This window comes from Euprymna scolopes, chromosome 23, assembly GCF_053919585.1.
Source record: "Euprymna scolopes isolate OS-2025 chromosome 23, ASM5391958v1, whole genome shotgun sequence".
NCBI lineage: Eukaryota > Metazoa > Mollusca > Cephalopoda > Sepiida > Sepiolidae > Euprymna > Euprymna scolopes.
The window spans coordinates 101057530-101082318 of record NC_136504.1 but is presented as its reverse complement, the minus strand read 5'-3'; the positions used below and the strand labels follow the sequence as shown (position 1 = coordinate 101082318).

General features: G+C 33.3%; 1 protein-coding gene across 3 annotated transcripts in view; it reads right to left on the bottom strand.

Moving 5' to 3' along the window:
- Positions 1–24560, bottom strand: part of LOC145246072 (protease-associated domain-containing protein 1-like) — a 38269-nt gene extending 13709 nt beyond the window's left edge. The window contains exons 1-2 of one of the 3 annotated variants that reach the window (XM_080107921.1): positions 24438–24560; positions 3024–3142 (exon numbers count right to left, since the gene is read on the bottom strand). In XM_080107921.1, coding sequence (XP_079964047.1) covers positions 3024–3142; positions 24438–24465 — 147 coding nt within the window. In that variant the 5' untranslated portion in view covers positions 24466–24560. Of the gene's footprint in view, positions 1–3023; positions 3143–12268; positions 12784–24437 lie in introns of those variants that run through there. The other 2 variants (XM_080107920.1, XM_080107922.1) reach the window with 2 other exon arrangements.
- Between the last annotated feature and the right edge of the window lie 229 nt (positions 24561–24789).

Genomic DNA, 24789 nt, shown 5'->3' with positions numbered 1-24789 from the left:
CAGATTTCTATTTTAATAATATGTGAATGAAACTGTTCATCAACGAAGAATCTTACAGAGAATAATAATTAACATGTTTTCTTTTTCTGTGCGAATTTAGGATATTTAGGCCGTGCACACCGAGGGATCATTTTGACAAAAGCTTGCACTGTAATAATTATCAAATGTATCAAAATGTCATTTGAATAAAAATTAATGCACCTGAGATCTTTGTAATGCGTAGGCCGTGTGCACCAAAAGATCATTTTGACAAAAGCTTTTACATGAAGTGCAATAATTATTATAAAATGTACGAAAAAGTTATTTGAAAAAACAATATATATAGACCTAAAAAAAAAATGTAACAAACTTGGAATTATATTATTCAATTGGAATTCATTATTGAGATGAGTGTTATTTATTTATTTATTTATTTATTACGGACTATTATCCTCATCTTTCTTAGTTGTTGTTTCACAACGTTCCGGCCACTATTTCTTTTACCTTCATCAGGTGGTAACCGTGACGAGATAGGAACTCCGAATCTCCTAACTGCCTCCTCAGCAATTACTGCCTTCCATAGTTGTTGCCATCTCACTACGTTTTGGCCAACTAAGCCTCTGGCTGGCTTTGGGTAGGATTGAACTTGTGCGTTGCGGTTATCATCTAACAAAGGCCAGAGAAAATAGTTGCCCGAAACGTTGTGAAATAACAACTAACTAAGAAAGATGAGGGTAATAGTCCGCAATAAATAAATTAATAAATAATGCTCATCTCAATAATGAATTAGAATTAAACAATATACCATTCGGTACGAACCTGACCCTGGAAGATAAACGTGGATTTATAAGACCCAAAAATCCAACCTTGATCGCCCTTCAAGGCCTGTGGCGCAGTTGATAGAGATGTTAAATCTCTACGGTTCCTGGTGAGCATTGTCTGAAGATAGCGGTTTCAATCCTACCCAAATCCAGCCAGAGGCTTACTTGGCCAAAACGTGGTGAGACGACAACAACTACGGATGGCATTAATTGCTGAGAATGAAGTTAGGAGATTCGGAGTTCCTATCCCGTCACGGTTAACAACCTGATGAAAAATATTAGCAAAAAATTACTTATAGTTAAACAAAATTTTTGCTGTATATATTATTTTGATTGGAATTCATTATTGAGATGAGTATTATTTATTGATTTAGTTATTACGGACTATTATCCTCATCTTTCTTAGTTGTTGTTTCACAACGTTTCGGCCAACTATTTCTCTGGCCTTCGTCTGGTGGTCAGGCTCTGGGGTTTGACAAGAAGCTCCAAAGATTCCAATATGGTCACTAAATAATGTAACACACACACGCCTACATATATATATATATATATATATATATATATATATATATATATATATATATATATATAAACTGTGTCAATCGCTTTATTGCAGATTAGTAAAATATCAATATTTCACTAAATATATGTCACAAAAAAATTTAAATTGTATCATCAAAAGGACTGCTTTAAGTTTATTTATTTCCCAAAATTTTATTCAAATTCATGTTATATTCACAAAGTTATGGCATTTTATTTATTATCAAAGAAATTTTACTGTCCATCGCTTTATTGCAGATCTGTTACAATGTCAATAAAACAGACAATTGAAGGTTACCGGAGAGCAAAGGATAGTTGCTGGATTCGCAGAAGGATTATCCATCAAAAATTTAGCCATGGAGCTGGAAAGGGACAGAAAAATTTCTTTGATAATAAATAAAATGCCATAACTTTGTGAATATAGAATATATTCAAGAGACTTGCAATAAGGCGATGGACAGTCGAAATTCTTCGATAACAAATAAAATATCATAACTTTGTGAATATTGCATGAATTTGAATAAAATTTTGAGAAATAACCTTAAAGCAGTCCTTCTTTGATTCTTCCTGTCACTGGTCGATGCTGCAAGGAATATCTCAGATAAAAACATAATGCTGATTTTCTGGTATAGATCATTTTATTCGTCTATGAGTGAACGGATGGGGGGGTGTAACCATTGCATTATCGATTCACTTCTTTTATTTGCGTTTTCGATACATTTTCACGTCTAATCCTGACATGTCTGCTTCGCCCCAAATCAGAAGGCAGACTGCACTTGCATGAAAGCCAAAAAATATATTTCTCTCATTCTTTCATGCTCTCTCTCTTTCTTTCTTTCCATACAAACCAAATGACATTTCAGGTGACACCACTGACCCCCAACTACAGCGTTTGACATACGTCAACACTGAACCATTTGAGCTCTTTTTGCACTAACCAACCTGCACAGCAAACTCATAATTTTCAACATACCAGCGTAACTTGGGATAAATTATATATCAGCCCGGATAAAGGGAAAAAAGAGATAGAGGATGAAGTAGCATTAATTGTCAAAAAAAATAAAACCAAGAATTTTCTCTGCAATTTTACTTTTTATCCTTAATTAACGGACAAAGAAAAAATGCAAACCAGATGACAGTAGGTAGAGCGCCTATATCCCTGTAGATCTGCTAATCGGATATTTTTTGTTAAAGTCTTCAACTCTATGAAGGCTGCTCCTATTTACTTGTCTCCCTACGAGGGCAGAGTTAAACACAAGGTCGATTTTGAATGCGGGAGAAAATCCAGCTCCCCAAAAAGGAGTATTCTGGATAGGTACAAAAATTAAAATTGTCTCGGTTATTAAGGATTTTTCTTCCACTAACCGAGGACAGAAAAGGTGAAGTGTAACATCAAAACAGATACTACACTTTGTTCCTAGCCAAAAGGCGAAGAGTAAATTTAAGGAGAACTTTTTTTCCACAGTGTTTCAGGGAAGTAGAGCATAGCTTTGATATCCGAGTTTCCTTCTCCTAGATGAACGATAAAGAAAAATAAATTGGAGACAAAAATCCATTCTTGCTCGGGATTAAATTAAAAAAAAAAAAAACAGAAGAAAATAGAAGAAAGAAAATAGAAGAAGAAGAAGAAGAAGAAGAAGAAGAAGAAGAAGAAGAAGAAGAAGAAGAAGGGTTACAACTTACAAATGTGACTCCAAAATCCTCGGCAGATCTCATCTTGTAAACATAAGCAATGTCCGTTGGGGATAAAACTTCCATATAGTGGTATCTATCTGCTGTACTGAAGCCATGATACCCATACACTGTTAAAATATAGGTAAATAAAAAGATTATTATATATTAGTATGGTTACACGGCGTTGCCCAGGAAGAAAGACCAAACAAAACAAAATCTTCATAAGAATGTGTAACATAACATCTTTCTTTTAATATTGTTCTCTCTCTTTCTCTCTCTCACTCTCACACTCTCTCTCACTCTCACTCTCTCTCTCTCTCTCTCTCTCTTATACTTCATAAGAATGTGTAACATAACATCTTTCTTTTAATATTGTTCTCTCTCTCTCTCTCTTTCTCTCTCTCACTCTCTCTCTCACTCTCACTCTCTCTCTCTCACTCTCTCTCTTATACTTCATAAGAATGTGTAACATAACATCTTTCTTTTAATATTGTTCTCTCTCTCTCTCTCTCTCTCTCTCTCTCTCTCTCTCTCTCTCTCTCTCTCTCTCTTATACTCCTATAATTTTTTTTCTATTCAGATTTATTTGCTTCCCCATAAAAGCAAAATGTGACACAAGGTCGTTTTTAATGTGGGGGAAAAACAACAGCTCCCCAAAAGCAGGGCAAAAGGGGCACCCTGGTAGGGACCAAAAATAATAATTGTCTCAGTATAGAGGGTTTCCCCTCCATTGACCAATGACAAATTACATTAAGTGTAGCATCAGAACAGATACTACACTTTGAGGTATTAAATATTTTATTCAAGTTAAAAATACAATAAAAATTCAACATAAACAAAAAATTTAGGCATAAGGTCAACTCAAAAGGGGCGAGGGAATGAGAGTCGTTGGTCATCCTTGTCACTCAACAAAAACAAAAGATTCTCTTAGCTACTATGTTCTTTCACCATAATACCGCATTCACCCTTTCATACTGGGGGACCCAATCGTTTAAATATAGGTGGTGTTTAAAGAAAGCGATCAGATCCTGATCAGAAAAAGATGACATCCTCTGGCCAGCCACCATGCAGTCGCAACATCCAAATCACCATTCTCGCTACGGCCAAGATCATAATGTAGACCATTTGTCTTTCCCAGTCCCACAGCGGCCTCACGTCAATGACGTTGGATACGGTAATCAGGTTAGGATGCTCGGGATCGATGTGAGCTGTCACTTAGTACCGGCGGAGTTCGCGCAATCGAAGAATGCATGATCAGTCATTTCTACGGCCGTTGTTCTGCAACGGGGACAAGCAGATGACTCCAAAAAACCGGAACTGCATTGTACGTTGTTGAGAGGAAGTGCATTTCGGGTCAATTGCCAGGTTCGAGAGAATGAATTCTTCAGATGACTTGAACCTGGAGCCCAATTCCATGGGGAGCAGATCTCACTCTGCTGCCAACCCAAACGTGCGCATAGCGAGTCATCAGTGACCCCCATCACTAGATCTCTGTGGAATTCCCTACGGGTAGCATTCTCAAAGTCTCTAGACCTTGGTAGTCGTTTTATCACGGCTTGACACTCTTTTAGAAAGGCTGATTCTTCCCGCTCTCAACACAGGGGTCAAGAATGAGGTCGGGAAAAGTGTTTCGATGACGCTTCAAGTCCAGCATTCCCAATGAATAATGAAAGTTTCCTAGGAAGCCACAAGTTTACGGCAGCCTTCACCTTTGACCGTACCTCCGACCAATTATTTTCGAGCTAAGTTACCTGACGAATTCGCATCTCACTGAGATAAATCTACTTCAAGTAAATCCAGGAAATCTGCTAAGGACTTAGACAGTTAAATGTTTCAGAGAACTACAAGCCTGCAGGAGAGGAGACACATGTGGGAAATCTTCTCACTAAGAAAGATTGAATATGCAGTGGAAGTGTCTATCACTATAACTAGATATTTTCTTCTAAAGAAAATGGATATGTCTCAAATTGCAGTTTTTAAGTCAAATGAAAAGAATATTTTTACTCTAACCGGATTCAAAGAAGGAACTTGGAAAGTTTTCTACCTCATTCCTTTCCTCATCAGAGAACGTTATAATACGAAGAACTATGTATATTTTTTTCAGGTTATTTCTTCAGGAAAATGAGGAAATAAATTCCTCGCTACAAAAGAACACTTGGAACATTATTTTCGGATAATAGCTGATCTTTGTCTGCAGATATTTCAACTGATCTACACAAGTGGACTTTTGTTTTAAAATGGACGACATTACCAAATGTAAACTTAAATTGTGAACAAAGGGAGTGAACTCTTTTCGACTTTGCTAAAGTATTTCGGCCCTTTTAAAAAGAAATGTTGCGCTGATTGAAATCTCACGGCAGTAGGTAAAAGGAAGCCTTCTCAACCTGTCTATCTTTCTATCTTTCGTAATTGTTGCCACAGAAAGAACTTTCTTTGTAGCTGAGAGCAAAATCTTAGCAGTAGACTGCTCGTGAACTTTTGCGAGGCTCCAAGTTTCCTGTTTTTTTTTTTTCTTCTAAATAAAATTGTTTGTTTGTTTCTATCCACCAAGTCTTTTCTCTTCTTCCTTTTTTTTTTTTTTGGTTGCTTTTCTTTGTCTTTTTATTGGTAACGTTTTTATACATCGAAGTGACTTCATTGAAAGTGATGATAATAATTTCGACAAGATAGATGGATAGATAGATAGATAGATAGATAGACTCTGCACAAGTTGACTTATCCGCAAAAGAAAGAAAAAAAATGATATTTGCAAAATAATATGGGGTGGGGGTCCGCGGATACTGTTTTTCATCTTCCGTATTATTTTCACGTTTCAGTCGATGTAACCTCTGACCTTATTCAAATGTATCTTTTTGTCAAACTGCAAGAACCCGCAGTGTAATGGATAAAATACTTGGCAAAATTCAGTTGTAAGTTACACTCTCCTAGAGGTTGAAGGTTCAATCCTCAGTGTGGGCGACACTCAAAATACAATTGTGAATTACTTAGTATTTCTACCCAGTCATGGCTAACGGAATAAGAACATGCTACCTTCATGGATTAAATAAAGGGTTCCGTTCAAAATTCCGTGCATATTTCCGAGTTCGACAGAAAGATTCCAGAGGTTGACAAGATACACTTGAAGGACGGAGGTTGACAAGATACACTTGAAGGACGGAGGTACCGAAACGTTGTGAAAATGATACTCAAGATGAGACCAGTAGTCCGAAGAATCCGAATAATAAGCAATCTTCGTCTCAAAAATTCAGAATTTTTTAATTCGCAAAAATCAAAATTCATCACAGGTTGATTCCCTTTCATCGTTTGCAAAGTCAGACAAAACTAATCGATAGAATTTGGCTGCCATTTCTTTATAGGATGAGGCATATTGCCTGTCGCCTGCGGTACTCCTATCAGGGAGTGTCAACAGGTTCTTTTATCGGCTATTTTTGTACTCCTTTGAGAGTTGGACTACCCCCCTTCCCAACCTTAAATTTACTTTTTTTCTATTGAGCCATCGCTTATCAAGTCCAAGATCCATTTGAGGATAAGGGTTGATGTCATTAACTGAATAATACCGACATTATATTCATGTTCAACCTTGTTATGGTGGGAAACGGGTCAATACAAGCTTCAAAATCATTTTCATATTTCGTGTACGGACACGAAGAAATCGCTTTGTCGACTATGTTTTCTAATTTGAATGGAATGAAGACATAAAGTTATTATTTAGAAATTCATTCTTAACATAGGGAGGGGGACGTTTTGTATCTATTCTATACTTTCATCTAACAAGTTAATAAACAAAACAAACGATACTGTAAGAATTGAATTTATTTGAAAATCCGGACAACAAAGCGAAAAAGAAAAAAAATGGTGCTTGTTTAGGTGTGTCAGATATTTTGTGAAAAATATTGAATAATTCCACCCCGTCTTTCCAAGCTTATAACTCCTCGAAAAATGTAATTCAAGCCCTAATTTTTTTTTTTTTTCAATTAAAGGAGCAAGGACCAAGGTTTCATTAAAAAAGAACAAAAACAAACAACGTGTTTTTTTTTAAAAAAAAAAAGGTTTTAAACTTCGGACTTTACAGGTAAATTTCTAAAAAACACTACTTTTTTTTTTGTTTTAAATTTGAATATATTATTTATTGATCATTTATCTTCAATTTGGGATATATAACACTTTGGTGAGTAAATTAATTATTTACTTTTTAATAGACATTTCAAAATGGGAGGCGTGAAATCATTCGACCCCCTGTCTTTCCAAGCTTATAACTACTCGAAAAATGTAATTCAAGCCCTAATTTTTTTTTTCAATTAAAGGAGCAAGGACCAAGGTTTCATTTAAAAAAACAAAAGAAAAAACAAACAACGTGGTTTTAAAAAAAAAAAAAAGGTTTTAAACTTCGGACTTTACATGTAAATTTCTAAAAAATACTACTTTTTTTGTTTTAAATTTGAATATATTATTTATTGATCTTTTATCTTCAATTTGTGATATATAAAACTTTGGTGAGTAAATTAATTATTTACTTTTTAATAGACACTTGAAAATGGGGGGGGGCGTGAATTAAAAAAACATCTTTGTCTAAAATATTATATTCGATTTATTGGAAAGAGCATAACATTTCATATTGACCCTGAAAATATCGTAAAAATTGAATCAATAGAAAAATTTTGATAGATTTTTAAAGTTTAAAAATTGAAAAATACTGAGCTCGTAAAATTCAATTAATTTCATTACTGTTTAAAAAAAAATATTTCCATTACTTTTAAAACAACTTTATTAGTTTATTTTGGAAGTATAATCCATAAAGAAAATAAACAACCCATTTTAAAAAGAGAAATTACGAGTTTTTTTATATTTTATTCGCAGTTTCGTGTTAGGGGTGTCAAAAATTCCTACAAAAATTCTGATACACCTAGTCGACAGATCGATTTTTTTTTTTGTTTAAATATGTCGTTTAAAGCAAAAACTACAGAACTTACTTATGTCGAAAATAGTAATGTATCCAAAAATTATGAAAATTTATCGAGTAAAGAATTATTTATAGTTAAAAGTAATTTTTACGGAAAATTGGAGGAGATTGCCATTTTCCCTAGATGTAAACAACTTGAAGATTGCGAATACAGGGGACATGTTTATCGCCCTTTTCGTCACTTTAACAGCGACCAATATTGCAAACATTTTTTTTTTTTTTTACTAAAAACACAATAGGGTACTTCTACACTATTGGGACGAGATTTTATACTCGATAAATGGAGTTTTCAGATAAAAAAAACAAAAACAATGGTTTAACTGATTTTTTTGTCAATTCTAATAAGTTACAATGGTAGGTTCCAAATTATGCAGTCGAAATTACCTGAATATTATTGAATTATTAAAAAAAAAAAAAAGAAAAAAGGTACTAGTGCACTTATTGATCCGTGCTGAAATAATAACGTTATTATTTAAAAAGCCATTCATAACATGGGGAGGGGAGGGTGTTTTGTATCCATTATGTACTTTAACCTTACAATTGAATAAAAAAAAAAACATATAAAACTTTAATTAAACGTGGAAATACGATTTTAAAAAGAGCGCGATTCAGTAAGTGCACTACTGCACTGCCACTGCACTAGCAACAAAAACAAAAACAAAAAAAAACCAACTTTAATCGTATTAGGTGGAAAATTGCCACAATCTTGTTTAAATCGAAACGGAAAATTACCTCACTTTTGAACTCTCCTGTGTCTTACGATCGTTTTCATCAAATTCTGCTTTTTTGTTTTCTTTAATAAATAATTTTATACCCTATCGATTTTCGTCCTTTTTGGATAATTTTTTTTTTTTTTAAATACGAGGAATACGTAGATACCATTGTTTTCATGTGAAATTTAGTTTTACGATTTCCGCAATTTCGTCCCAATAGTGTAGAAGTACCCACACTAGCAATTGTTCTACTCAATGAAATTTCGAAATTTTTGGATATATCAATATTTGCGACATGACAACTCAGTAAGTATTTCGTCACAATTGTAAACCATTGTAAACCACATATTTAAAAAAATCAATCTGTCGGCTCTGTTTCAACAAGCACCAAAACAAAAACACGAGTAGTTAAGAAATAAATGTTGCCAAAGGCAAGAAGATACTCTTCTACCTACCTGGATACGTTTTTGTGTGTGTGTGTGTGTGTGTGTGTGTGTGTGTGTGTGTGTGTGTGTGTGTGTGTGTGGTTTAACTAGGCACCGCCAAAACTGGGGGGGCAGGTCAGTACTTTTTGACGGACCGTCTTTTTAAAAATCTACCAAAAATCAGGTAATTATCCGATCAATACGAAATTTTCAGCGATTATTAGGAGAAGAATGAACTTTATAACAGTGTACTTATTTTTCATAAACGATATTTATATATATATTTTTTTTTGCTTACAAAACCCCCCCTTGTTTTGAAGTGGGAACAAATATGCTTAAAATAATCATCTGAAACTGAAATCAACATATTGTGTTGTTGTAAGGGACAGAATTATAGATTAAAAAAAAAAAAAAAAAAAAAATTGTTTGCATACCTTATTTTGACGTCTGAATATCAGAACTTCGATTGTGTTTAATTATCCCGCTTTTGAGTTTTGAAATGTGAAATTCGGTGAATATGTTAAGTAAAATAATTAATTTAAGTTAAGCAAAACAAAAAAAAATTTTTTTTAATATTTATACGAAAAAAGCTATTTTAAAATTTTTGATAAATAAATTAACAATTTTTTTTTAGCGAGCCGAATAATGCATGACCATTATTAAACAGGGCATGCTTTGAATAATCGATACCAAAAAAAAAAATTCGATAAATATTGTGCCCTTTGTGTTAAAAATAGCATCATTTTTTTCGATCCCGTTTGAAAACGTTTGCCGCCTTTCGACTACGGTGGACCAAACGCGCTGAAATAATTTTTTTTTATTCAGCTTTAAATTGCCCCCCCCCCCATTTTGGGGAGCCTGCCCCCCACACACATACACATTAAAAACCAAACGCATACAAATGGTCACCCATCTGGTACTGGCCAGCCTCAGCTTAATAATACATTGAAATTTTCGTCACTGAAAAATAAGTTTTTTTTGGCCTGTTTGGTCTTCCATAGTTTTCTCATCATCAAAAGAAAACGTAAACAGATTCGATCTGAACTCTACGTAAACGCGAAATATTTGGTTACCTATATGAATAAGTGGAATTATTTGAAATTCAGGTACTTATATTATAATATTTTTGCATATTCTCTTAGAAAATCATCCTAAATCTTAGTTAGACAATAAATAAATTAATTAATTATTTCAAAAACCCTTTTTTTTAAATATTTAAGTACGTTTTTTGTGCAAGACAAAAAATGTCAATTGTTAACTTTTTGGGAAAATTTAACATTTAAAATTGAATTAAAAATAGTAGAAAAAGTTTTACATTATTCTGTTTTCTATATGATAAAATTCAGGGTTTTATCTTTCTGGAAAAAAAAAGTTACTCAGAAATAATGGATTTTAATAAATGTAATTTCGTTTTAAAAAACAACAACAACTTGATTTTGCGGCCATTTTTGGCGGTGCCTAGGTTTAACTTATTTTAAAGCGTTTATTTGTTTCGGAACACAAGTAGTGTTGAGTATTAAGTTAGAACGCACAGTGGCTACGAGACGGTCATCTGGTGAGGATTGATAATCGCTCAAAAATCGAAAATTAAACAAAATACTGATAGAAACCCACCCAATGAATGTCACATTGGCATTAAAAATAAATGTAATGTAAAGCCCGTTGGGGGCATTTTGTTTAATGTTCGATTTTTAATTGATTATCGAGACTCATGACCGTCTCATGTCAGCCATTTTGTTCGCGTGTTAAGTTAAGCAGTCCAAACTATTTGTGCTTTGAAATAAATAAGCGCTTTAAAATCAAAACAACGCACACACAAAAAAACTTCATCTTGCCTTTGGTAATGGTTATATCTTTGCTTTTTCCTTCCCATTTTTTCGTTTTGTTGTCTATAATATAAAATGCCCGAAAATCCTATCTAAAAAAATAGCATGGTCCGTTCGGCATAAGTACCGCAATTTCTGTCTAGAATTAAAGTTTATATAAAGAAAAAACGTTGAGTCATTAAGCTTCAATTGTGCGCCTTAAAATTCAACATAAGCTTCTGATACAACTTCAATAAATGTAACAAATAAAAGGTTTATTCAGGCGAATGATCACAGGGAGATATTATCCCTGGGTAAAAACTGGACTATGACCACCTGGTGAGTGGTGCTATCACGGTAGTTATCCCCAGTGGGAATCGTCGATACCGGATGAAATAACACAAGAGGTGGAGAGAGAACAAAAAAAGAGGGTCCGATCCGCTTGGCGCCTCTCTCGGTAAGAAAACTATTTCTCGCGAAGAAGTGCCACCATTCTAAGAAAGAACCAGCAAATCTATTAATAGAGTCGATGCTCGTGCGACTGTTATTTTTTGTGCGAAAAAAAAAGAAAAGAAATCATATCCAAAAATAACCCACGCCAAAATTCGTATCAAATGTTCTCATCTTTTTTTCTTTTTATGTCGATGACTACAAATTTTATATATATATATATATATATATATATATATATATATATATATATATATATATATATATATATATATATATATATATATATATGATTAGTTTTTTTGGAAAAAGAATTCCAGCAGAGTGCTCAATTAAAAGGAAAATCCAAATTTTAAGAGCGTACTTATATATATATATATATATATATATATATATATATATATATATATATATATATATATATATATATATATATATATAATTTTCCTTTTATTAAAGAAAAATATAATATTCTCCTGTAGCAGACGAAGAAAAGTGGAATTAAAAATTAAAATAATCGCGCCCCATTTTTTTTTTTTTTTTTTAACGCAATAATTGTACTTGTTGCTTTTGCAGTTTACGGATCATGCGGAAATGTTTTTTTGTTTTAAATAATTTGTTTTACAGAAATAAAGCAATCAAATACGTGGTTTGATGTTTTGGTAACTTTACCAACCGTGCTGAAATAACGTTGTTATTTAGAAAGCCATTCTTAACATAAAAGGGAGCTTTTTTCTTTTCTTTTTTTTTAAATTATTATTCTGTACTTTTACGTAACAATTTAATCAACAAATTTAATCAAAAAATTGGATTTAACTTTAAAATTCTATCTAAAACTAAAAATCGCGCGGTCCGTGAACTAACTGCGCTAAAAGTGTGTAGTAGATAATTAATTACTTACCGGACTTGGTGAATAGGAAAAAAAATAGTAAAGAAGGTGAAGGAGGACGAGAGCATCCAAACATGGGGAAGAAAGAAAAATTAGTTGTACCGTCTTTTTAAAAAAAAGTTTTGCTTTCAAGTTGATCGAATCTCGACAAAGCGACAAGAATGGCGGAGAAGTGTTTATCTAAGTTTGTGTGCTTCTTTGGTCCGTTTACGCCTTACGTGTAACGTACTGAATGGAATAAGAAAAACGCACAGCAAACGTATGTTGTGAAACATTATCTCACGCACATATACGTTTAGCTTGCTCGTTCTATCTCTCTAAAAAGGTAACGGTACTTTTTTTTTTTTTTTTAGATTAGGTCCATCTCCACAATTTTCTTTTAAATGACACCTTTTCTAGGTTTTCGACTATGCTGAATACGAAAATCGCATTGAAATTTTGCAGAAATAATTAGTTATCGAGATATAAAAAGTTGTATTATGCATTGCATTCTTTGGCGGCCATCTTTTTTACGCGCGTGCAGCGTCAGTCTTGGATGAGTAGATTTGTTTATGGTGCGCGCACGCGCGTAAAAAAAGATGGCCGCCAAAGAATACAATGCATAATACAACTTTTTATATCTCGATAACTAATTATTTCTGCAAAATTTCAATGCGATTGTCGTATTCAGCATAGTTGAAAACTATTAAAAGTCGTCATTTAAAAGAAAATTGTGGAGGTGGGTGGACCTAATCTGAAAATTTACCGAATTCCCCCTATATATGAAAAAAAAAAAAAAAAAAAAAGATACAGAAAAATCGGGCATTTTCCAGAATAGCCAACAAATCGAAAAAAAGGGGCGAGAAAAAGAAAAAAGAAAAAAAAGAAAGAAAACAAATATATGTTACGAAAGACAAGATAAAACCCTTTTCTACCTACCTGGATATATTTTTTGAAATTTATTTTAAAGCGTTTATTTACTTTGAAACGCAAGTAATGTCGACTATTAAGTTAGAAACAAGAAAAAGATAGTTGGATTAAACAAAATCCTGGCAGAAACCTACGCAATGAATGTCACCGATAATCGACCGAAAAAGTAATATTCTTCTTTTTTTTTTTTTTTACATAGGCATCACCACTTATCAAGGCCAAGAGGCCACTCAAGGATAAGGGTTAAAGAGTGTACAGTAGGCATTGGACAATATAGTAATCATTAGTAATGAAAATTTGGTAAATTTGATAACTTATATAGAACGGCTCATCAAGAACTTATTTACGTTAGACTTGAACACAACCATATTGTAGTCAGCAGGAAAGCAGGAAAACGGAATCAGTTTTATTTAAATCTAGATCTTTTGAGCGATTATCGAGACTCTCCTGATGACTGTCTAATGTCAGCCGTTTTTTGTTTGCTGTTTTTGTTTTTGTTCGTTTTTTTGTTTGTTTGTTTTTTTTTTAGGTACTTGTACAGTTTAGTCAAGACATTAAAAAATGAAAATATCGAAAAAAAAGTTTAAATTGTATGTATCTGTTATGGAACGAAGTTCTCCGAAAAAAAATTTCGCTTAATTTCATCAAGTAGTTTTTTTTTGTTGTTGTTGTTTTTTTTTTGTTTTTTTTACAGCGAAAAAATAATTTGTTATGATACCGAGCAAAATGTTCGATTTTTAGGAAGAAAAGCTAATATTAAAGATGGGAAGGGGTGTCAGCGCTTTTTAACTAGAGTTATCTCCCTTTGGCATTTCTAAAATTCAAACAAAATTTTCTTTTTAATTCAAGATGGCTGCCTTCAACGCGCTCTCATAAAAACGTGTTTTTCTGCTGTAAAAAAAAAAAACAAAAAAAAACTACTTGATGAGAAATTAAGTAAAAAAAAATTTCAGAGAACTTTGTTCCATAACGGATACGGAAAATATAACCTTTTTCTCGATATTTTCATTTTTTGATGTATTCACTAAACTGTACAAGTACCTTTTTTTCTTCTTGTTCTCACTTTACACTCGACACTACTTATGTTTCAAAGTAAATAAACGCTTTAAAATAAGTTCAAACGTAAAAAAAAACCTACTTATCAAGGTGGGTAGAAGATTAATTTATCTTGCCTTTGGTAACATACATTTTATTTTTTTATTATTATTATTTTTTTTTTTTTTTTACCGCTTTTTCGCTTTGGGACTATACTGAAAAGATGTACGTACCCGTGACGGAAAGAAAATATCGTGCACCAAAAATTATATAAATTGATCATTTATTTATTTATTTTTTATAAAGAAAATTAATTTTATTATTTATCTATTTTTTTTTTATAAAGAAAATTAATTTTTACAATGCCTCTTTTTCTTCATGTTAAGAATGGCTTTCTAACATCTCGCAAGTTTGAGTTACTTGGAGTTATCTCCCTTGTTTCTTCGGGCGGTTTTCACTTTTCAAGATTGCGTCATGAGTTCGTCTCTCTTAGTTTAGCCATGAAATTTGATTTTCTTATTTAAAGTTAAAGCTACTTAATCCATGTTTATAATTTTTAGAATGTGATAATTTCTTTTAGTCCCGGGTACGTACACCATACAACAGATTTTACTTCATTTTTATATATTTTAATACAGGCGGAATTCTGTACAAGCACCCAGTTTTTGGCGTCTATCCAGTTTTCCCTCAATATTAAAAAGTTATAAGTGTATCTAAAAAAAAACTTTATTCGGTACATACTTGTTAGGTTAAAAAAGGCTGTATACCAAAATTTACATCAATTCATATCATATTTTTGTAATATAATGAAATAAAATCAAATTTGATCAGTAAATGATTTCTAGTCGGTATTATTATTATTATTATTATTATTATTATTATTATTATTATTATTGTTATTATTGTTATTATTATTATTATTATTATTATGCTGACTCATTGTCTAATTATGTTCTTTGGTCGTTGATTTTAATGTAAGCAAAAAATGACGGATGAGGCATTGTGACGTTAAAATGTGTTTTTGGTACTTATGCACTTATTGTACCGTGGTGAAATAATAACATTATTTAGAAAGCCATTCTTAACATGGGGGGAAGGGGGGCGTTTTGTAACTATTCTGTACTTTCATCTAACAGTTTGATAAAAATATTTAATTAAAAAAAGACGTAAAACTTGAAAATACTATTAAAATGTAGTGCGACACAATAAGTGCATAAGTACTGGGGCGACTGTATTGCCATTTGGTGAATGGATTCTGGACCATGCAGAAGCTTCTGGTAGGGCCTCTCGATGCCATATTAGTAGGTAATTGTTACGGCTTTACCTTATCATGTGCTACAAAAAAAAAAAAAAAAAAAAAAAAATTTCTTTGTTTCTATTTCTCTCTTACTTTCCCTCTCTGTCCTGCTTTAAGCAAGTCTGTCGACCTAGTCCACAAATCACCAAAACTCCATCATGAAAAGTTTCAAGAAAAAATACACGATTAAACCCGGATTTCCAACGTAGATCCCTTTAGGGTTCGTGCTTTTGGGGCACACCCCAAGAAAAGAAAAGAAATAATTCAACATAAGCTTCTGATACAACTTCAATAAATGTAACAAAGAAAAGGTTTATTCAGGCGAATGATCACAGGGAGATATTATCCCTGGGTAAAAACTGGACTATGACCACCTGGTGCTATCACGGTAGTTATCCCCAGTGGGAATTGTCGATATCGGATGAAATAACACAGAGGTGGAGAGAGAGCAAAGAAAGAGGGTCCGATCCGCTTGGCACCTCTCTCTGTAAGAAAGAGTTTTTTTTTCCTTCAAACCGGAAGCTGTCCGATTTCCTTAGGGGATAGAAAGGATCAATGCGCCACACCTCTTATTGGTCAGTATGTGGCCGAATAACACAGGGGAGAGGCATTGATTTGCGAAAGAAAAAAGTACCATTTGTTTCTGCTGCACCCCCACTACCATGTCTCCTCCAACATCAGGGGTCTACGTTCTAACTTTCTAGAGGTTGAAACCCAATCACAGAAGACTAAACCAGACCTTTTATTTTTAAGCAAAACTGGCATTGGACGGACTTCTTCCCTAGAAGAGTTTGTAATTAAAAGATACTCTAACTTAACTTCCAAATCTGACCCCAAAGATCGCCATGGGCATGGAATATGTGCCTATATTAAAGATGGCTTTCCATGTGGTAGGGACATCTCCAGAGAAGATCCTAACTTGCCCTATATGTGCTTTAGGATTGCACTTGCTCACACCACTGCACTTATATTTGCTCTCTATCGCTCCCATAACAGCGGAATTACTATCTTTAAAAGCATATCTGAGAAAATTGACCAAGTTCTATCAGCTTATCCTTCAGTTGACATTCACGTATGTGGAGACTTCAATGTTCACAATGTGGAATGGTTGATCCACTCAAACAAGACCGATGATGAGGGGAGATTCTGTCATGATTTCTCCATTGCTTATGACCTCACTCAAATTGTTCACGAACCCACCCATGTGTCCGACATTGACGGCCAGTATGCGAGTCTCCTAGACCTTTTTCTCACAACTTGCCCTGAACTATGTTCAGTTTCCGTTCTGTCTCCACTTGGATCTTCCGACTACTCTGTTGTATCAGTTAAGATAAAAATGAAATGTTCTCAGACGTACCTCTCCATTGTAAAGTGTATAGATACTCTATGGCTGACTGGGATAGCTTCCGTACATTTATATCAGATCTACCTCTGCATTCCGTGTTTAAAAAGGATGTGTCCTCTATAGTATCAGACTTGACGGAATGGTTAATTGTAGGTATAGACCGTTTCATATCCTCGAAAAAGTTCCAGCAAAAACCTAACAGCCAGCCATGGTTCTCTCCGGAATGTGCTGCTGCCATTACACACAGAAATCACTTTTTCCATTGCTTCTAACGTAATAGATGTACTGAGACTAAAGCTGCTTTCAGGACTGCCAGCAACCACTGTAAAAAAGTAATTAAGAATACAAGAGAGTTGTATGCATAGTCTGTCAAGTCCAAAGTAGCTGAGCAGCAGCTTGGTTCCCACTAGTTTTGGCAAATAGCAAACAGAATCCTGAACAGAAATGGGTGCTCTATCCCAACTATCATCAATGGACCTAAGGTAATCTCGTCAGCATCAGACAAAGTCAAACTCTTTGCCAAGAACTTTGCAGCTAATTCTACCCATCACAACCAAGGCCGCCAACCCCCAATATTTCCTCCTGTATCAGAAAACACGCTATGTGATATACAAATATCTGTATGTGATGTTGCCAAGCTAATCAAAAACCTTGATTCCAATACAGCAACCGGCCCCGACAGTATTCCAATTACAGTACGCAAAAAACTTCAACCAGAACTAGCGCCCATACTTACAAAACTGTTTAAACATTGTCTTAAGGAGAATTGCTTCCACTCACCCTGGAAAATTTCATCAGTATGCCCAGTATTTAAGAATTCAGGTGATCGTTCATCCCCCTCTCAGTACAGGCCAATAAGTCTCCTGTGCGTCATAAGTAAGTTGCTGGAATCTGTGTTAAATAAAGAAGTAATCAACCATCTCAGCAAAAATAACCTTCTTAGTGACATGCAATATGGTTTCCGTTCTGCTAGATCCACAGCAGATATGCTTACAGTTATATCTCATAGGATTAGCGAATCTCTTGATAGAGACAACCTTTCTAGGGCAATTGCTCTGGACATATTAAAGGCCTTTAATAAGGTATGGCATAAAGGTTTATTTCACAAGATCTCCAGCTATACCATAGCTGGAAATGTCTTCTCAATTATTAAATCATTTCTCTCTGATAGGTTCATAAGAGGTGTAGTTGATGGGCAGAAATCAGAAGCTCTCAGTATTAATGCTGGAGTCCCTCAGGGGTCCATCCTGGGTCCTACTGTCTTCCTGATCTTCATTAATGATCTTCCAAACCACATCCTTACATCATTTGTAGACATTGATAACACTACCATCTATGGTAGCACATCTAAGACCGTAAACAATCAAGTTCTCTCTGATTCTCTCTCCTCTGATCTTGAGCACGTAGTACAATGGGGAAAAAAGTAGCTGGTTACTTTTAATGCATCTAAAACCAAACTTTTATCTTTACATTATCAACGCTCTGTCCCTATCTGGCACCAATTGAAATGAATGGCTCTCGTCTTGGGGAGGCCTCATGTTTTGACACGCTTCTGGGTTTGACATTTACTCCTGATCTGAAATGGAACACATACATGAACTCCATTGCCAAGGCCACTAGAAAAATGGTGGGATCCTTCTATCGATCTAGTAGATATCTCACTGCTGATGCAATTCTCTATCTATAGAAGAGTCAGTACGTCTAAGAATGGAGTACTGTTGCTACATCTGGGCAGGAGCTGCTAGAAAGGACTTATCCTGCCTTGATAGAGTTCAAAATAGACTTTGTAGCCTCGTAGGAGGTGTATTTTTCTCTTCCCTGCAACCTCTTTCTCACAGAAGAGACATTTTGAGCCAGTCTCTGCTTTATTGTTATTTTCATGGCAAGTGCTCGACATAGCTTCAATCCCCCCTTGCACAACTTTCACAAGAAACACTCGTCTAGCTTAAAACACTATCAATAATTACCCCCACTCTTTATCTGTGCCTAAACCTAAACGTAGATTCCTTGAACAAAGCTTCTTTCTTAGAAGTGCACACTTGTGGAACTGTCTTCCGATTGCCTGCTTTCCAGCTGACTACAATATAATTGTCTTCAAGTCCAATGTAAACAAGTTTCTGATGAGCCGTTCCACTTAAGTTAACAAATTTACGGAATTTCCATTACTATGGAATTTCCATTACTATATTGTTCAATTGACTACTGTACACACTTTAACCCTTATCCTCGAGTGGCCTCTGGGCCTGGGTAAGTGGTGATGCCTATGTAAAAAAAACAAAAACACATAAAGGTGCCTTCAATAAGTTTCCAGACTTTTTTTTTCATATGGGCACTTTTATTGATAGCACACACATGAAACTATAGTCCCCTTTGAAGTAATCTCCTCTGGCTGCAATGCACGTTGTACTGTTCCAACAACGTTTGGAAGACCTTATGGAAATCCTCTTGCGTGAGTGTGTCAATGCCTCTCATCACAACCTCTTTCACCTCCTTAATTTTCTCATAACGACAACCAGGTTTTCTTTGAGCTTAAGGAATAACTAGATGTCACAGGGAGTAAGGTCTTGACTATAGGGAGGGTGAAGAACTGTTTTGATACCCATCTTGGTCAAATAATCTGTGAAAAGGATGGAGTTATGGCCTGGTGCATTCACGCAAATCTTCTGAATCTTCCGTTCCTTGTGAATAATTGTGTGTACAGTTCCCACACTGACATCAAACTGTACACTTACTGTCTCTATAGACATACGACAGTCCTTATCCATGAAAATCTTTATTTGGCTAATCAACTCTGATGTTCTGACTTCCTAACTCCTCCCACACAGACATCATCACACATCATTCCTCACAGACTCCCTACCTTCATTGAATCTTTTATGCCACTCAAAAACTGATGCTCGATTCATGCAAGATGCCCCTAAAGCATTCCATACGTTTCTGTGGCATTTTCTCTAAGTTTAAAGATGAATTTTATTGCATCCTTTTAAAGTGTCCTCACGTCCAGATTGCATTCAGTGAGGCAGATTGCTGAAACAATCTTTCACTTGGTGATACAAGAACAAAAATTGAAATTTGTCAGGTTTGCCGTCTTGAATTTTCTGATGGTTAAAAAATGTCTGTTCTAAACGTCATTTGTGCCAATTTTGGTGCTTGTATCACTAAGTGAAAGATTCTTATGGAATATTCAGATAACCTGCCCAACTAATTTTCAAAATTCACCAGCTTCGACAATCAGGCTTTAGTAGGATATATTCCAATTCCTGCTATAGTTGTTCATTTGAACCTGAAATCATAAAAATTCGTCAGTCATCTCATAAGATGTATAGCAATAACATACTGAATTTTTTAAAAGTCTACAGCAATTCTAAATGCCTCCACCAAAAAAGTCTCAAAACTTATAGAAGGCATCTCATACTTCATCTGTATTTTTTTTAAAACCTAACACGTAAATACATATTAAAACTTTTGTGCCATTAAATAATTAAGATGACTGTGTGTCTAATTATGTTCCTTGGCCGTTGACCTTAATGTAAGCAGAAAATGGCGGATGAGACATTTCGCCGTTAAAATTTTTTTTTTTTTTTCTTGATGAATTTGCATCATTTTTTAGTGTAATATTTTTAAACCCCAACTGTTAAGTCTATAATAAAATATTTGTGCTATTTTCTTTTTTACATAAATTTTTGTTTTTTAATATTGGGGTGAAACTGGATAATATTGCAAAAATTTATAAAAAAAAAATACAGATTAAAAAAAAAATGTTATCTGATGTTGTGGGAGCGAACATGGCTTTCAAACTAAAATACACTATTTTTTTTTTTCAAGTCTAAAGCCGCCATCTTCACATATATATATATATATATATATATATATATATATATATATATATATGTGTGAAGATGGCGGCTATATATATATATATATATATATATATATATATAAATAAATAAAAATTTATATATCTATATATAAATGTAATTAAATAATAATTAATCTTTATACCTACAGACACTAATGTTTGATGCTTACATAATCATCAGTGTGGGGTGACAATTCCTGCCGGTTATGAGATTCCACCTTTAGCTCCATTTGCCAAACCTCTACCTTAGGACCACCAAAAAATTGCTACTGGAATTAAGGGAATTAAGAAGCATTAAACGTTGAATTCAGGCAAATACATTAGAACAACAGAAGCCATGAACACTGCATAGACACTTAGTTGCCTTAGTAAAAATTCTACAGACAGTGCTCATCCTGTAGTATTCTTAAAGGAGCTTGATAATTCTAATTAAATAATAATTATATGTACATCTATAAATAAGTAAAAGATTTTGATAGATTACAAAGTCCAAGACTTTATTCATCATACCAATCATTTTTTTTTTCCAAAATAAAAACTTGAGTACATTTTACAGATCTATTTCATTCACAGGGAACAACTAATATTTGCATGTCAATACAGGATATTTCCTCTGTGAACTCATAATAAAAACAACATAAAATTCCCAAAGAAAAAATGCAGAAGGATGTAATAGGTAAAATTCAGAAAAAAAAAATCAAAATAACTCACAGTGGTCCATTTCCAGTTGGTTGTTATCTTGTCCTATATATATATATATATATATATATATATATATATATATAAATGTAACTCTTGGTTCGTTCGCAATTAATAGTCTAAAGAACCACTGGACGGATGGCTTCCACGTTTTGGTATAATATGTTTACTATACCCATGTGTGTTTTTATATATTTCTTTTTAATTATAACATACTTAATTTTTCTATAATAAATAGGTGGTTTTCTTCGTACCGGTAGGCCATTTTTTTATTTAGGAACAATTATTTATTACCGCTTCCCATCATGTGACCAGTGTTTCCAATTTAGCGGTTTTCCTGCTATATCTGGAGATTTCGTTTGCAATCTAGCAGGGAATTCTAGAAAATCTGGATAAATTTGGCACCCACACACTCGCAATTTTAGATTAAAAAATAAAGAAAAGCGCTTGAAAATACTTTAAAATATAAAATAAACTCATCCATGTAAGTAAAAAAAAGTAGCATTTATTGCCTTTGGTAACAATTATTTATTGATTATTTGTTTTGTTTTTCACCTTTTTTTTTTCGGCTAACCATTCTTAAATCTCGCTATAAAATCGAGTTTTCCAAGTACATTTTAGGTGGGGGGGGGGGCATTCCAACCTCCGAAGTTTAGTTTAAAATACAATCTAAGCAACCCCGCTTAATTTAGAAGTATTTAGTCGAAAATTGTAAAAAGCAAGAAACAACAGCAAAAAAAAAAAAATCTTATATCAATACAGTAGAATTTAATTATCTACCAACCTAAATACTTTTAACATGATTTTACTAATTTCAAAATATGTTGCACCATTATTGTGATGTTGAATTTGCAGTATATTTTAATTTAACTTTTATTATAAAAAGTTTGAGTTTATGATTTGTTTCTTGCAAAAAAAAAAAAAAATACCCTCTCTGAAAAAACAGGTAAAATTAGCTGATAAAATATGTAAACCTTCTGGGGAGCTAACCGTTTCAATATAATTCCAGAAACATATAGTGAGAAAACACGGAACATTTTATATATTGAATATACTATATTTATAATTTTTTTATTGTAGGAAGTTAAAATATGGAGGGTTTTTTGGGGGGGGGTGAATTAGCGATTTTTGAAAATTTCAGACGATAAAAGTTAAAAATCTAGCGATTTTCTGGAGATTTCTTTCTCCTGATCTCACGGGTTTTTTTAAATCTCAGTTGCCAACACTGCATGTGATATCACTAAAAGGCTTAATGTAAACAGAATGTGTTTACAATATCGGTAAATTTTCAATGGATTTAATCACATGATTATTGATAATGTAACCATGTGATTGAAATTTAATTTAAATTAACTACACGTGGTCGTTTTCCTATCAAATATTCATCGAAATATGGTAGGTACAGACAAAATGAATGCCGACGCTCAAAGTGTATAAACATTTTTACCCCTCCCTTTGCTTAAAACTTTACCAAAAATCAGGAAATTAATCAATTTTAATGAAAATTTCAGTATTTATCAAATAATGATCGCAAAATATAATGAACAAATTATTTTTACTTAACTCTTAGTGAAAATGTTTTATTTTGTTTAAACAAAAAATACCTTTACTAAAGTTATGGTTTTCAGTAGTAAATAAAAAACGCAAGAATTTATTTTTGCTTTTTTTATATAAATAAAGCATCGTAATTTGTAACAATAAAAAATAATTTTTACAGGAACATTATGAAAAAAGCCCCTAAAGTCCGTATTAATGAATTCGATATAACTCAAAGAAAAATGAATTTCTCGTATACTATTCAGGAAATTAAAGATTCAATTAGATTCCTATTTCAGTCACCTAAATGTTTATTCGTTGTAAACGTACCTGACAACCTATAAATGTCGGCATTTCCAATGTGAATGGTAAGCTGGACTTATGTAAAAAATAACAAAAAGATATACCAAACTGACTTTTTCGTTTAAAAATGGAATTATTTCGCTTTCGTTATTAACTTTTTTTTTTTTTTATATTTTGTGTTTTATATACATAATGTACAATTGTTGAATGTTACTGTTTTGATTATATTCGTTTGGGGAGGCACAATTTAAAAGTTAAGAAAGATTAAAACGGAGCGAAATTTAAGTTTCCGTTCCATTTTTACAACAACCATAAAACAGCGCATACTCAGCAAGTTTTATCGTAATTTATAAGCATAATGTTGAAACACTACATCAACATTTTATTTATTTTTTGCATGATTAATGATGGAAGTATTTTTCTGTTTATTTTCTGAACATCTGTTAAAAAAAAATAATTTGTACATACTCTTGAAAAAAAGAATCAAACTTTTTTCTACTTTCACCTAACTATTTACAGAGTTCATGTAAAGCATTCATCTGTACTTTTTATAATAAAAATTCCGTTTTCAAAGAGAAAAGTTTACTGCTAAATTTCTTTTTAAAAAAAAAGTGCAAGTTTTCCTGAATAAAAACAAACTTTCACCTAACAATTTATAGTAAAAAATTAATATTTTTTTGGGGAAAAAAATAACTTTTATTGATTAAAAAAATTGCAAAAATAATAAAAATAAATAAACGAACAAAATGCAATTTTTCTTGAGGAATGTGTTCCATTTTAACAAACTGAGCCACAGCAACACGTGGCCGGGTACAGCTAGTGTGTATATATATATATATATATATATACAGAGAGAGAAAGAGAGAGAGAGAGAGAGACAGAGAGAGAGAGAGAGATAGATGCAGGTGTCATAAGTTCGATCCTAGCCCATACTGATGGTGGCTGAAAGCTAGACGCATGCAAGTCCATGGGTATACATTTTATGCACGTAATAATATTTAATAATAAAAATAAATAAATACATCCCATAAAAAATAAAGGGCGACTTATTCATATACATAAATAACAAAAAGAGCTTATAGCTCTTAAAAAACCGCTAAAGTAACAGAAAAATAAATAATAACAGCATCTTGATATTGTTAATATCACTAAAAAACGCCAACAACAAATCTTAAATTTAAAAGAATAAAAACCATACCATCTAGGTGTGAATCATCATAACTCATTTGGTAGAACACCAGGCTGCGAATGCTGGTGCCATGAGTCCAATCCTAACCCTGATAACAGTTTAATGTAGATAGCATTCCTTGTTCCTGGAGCTGTTGATCGTATCATTGATTGCTGGTGATGATGGCAGTGGCTTTGCTGCTTGACTATTGGGAAGATGGTGATGGCAGCAGTGGCTGTGCTGCTGATCGTTTAGAAGATGATGATGGTGGCAAGGGTGATGGTGCTGCTGATGATGGTTGAAGAGATATTGATGCTGACAACTGCACTCCTGGATATGCACTGCTGTTACTGTTGGTACGTGGTCAAATTTATATTTCGCG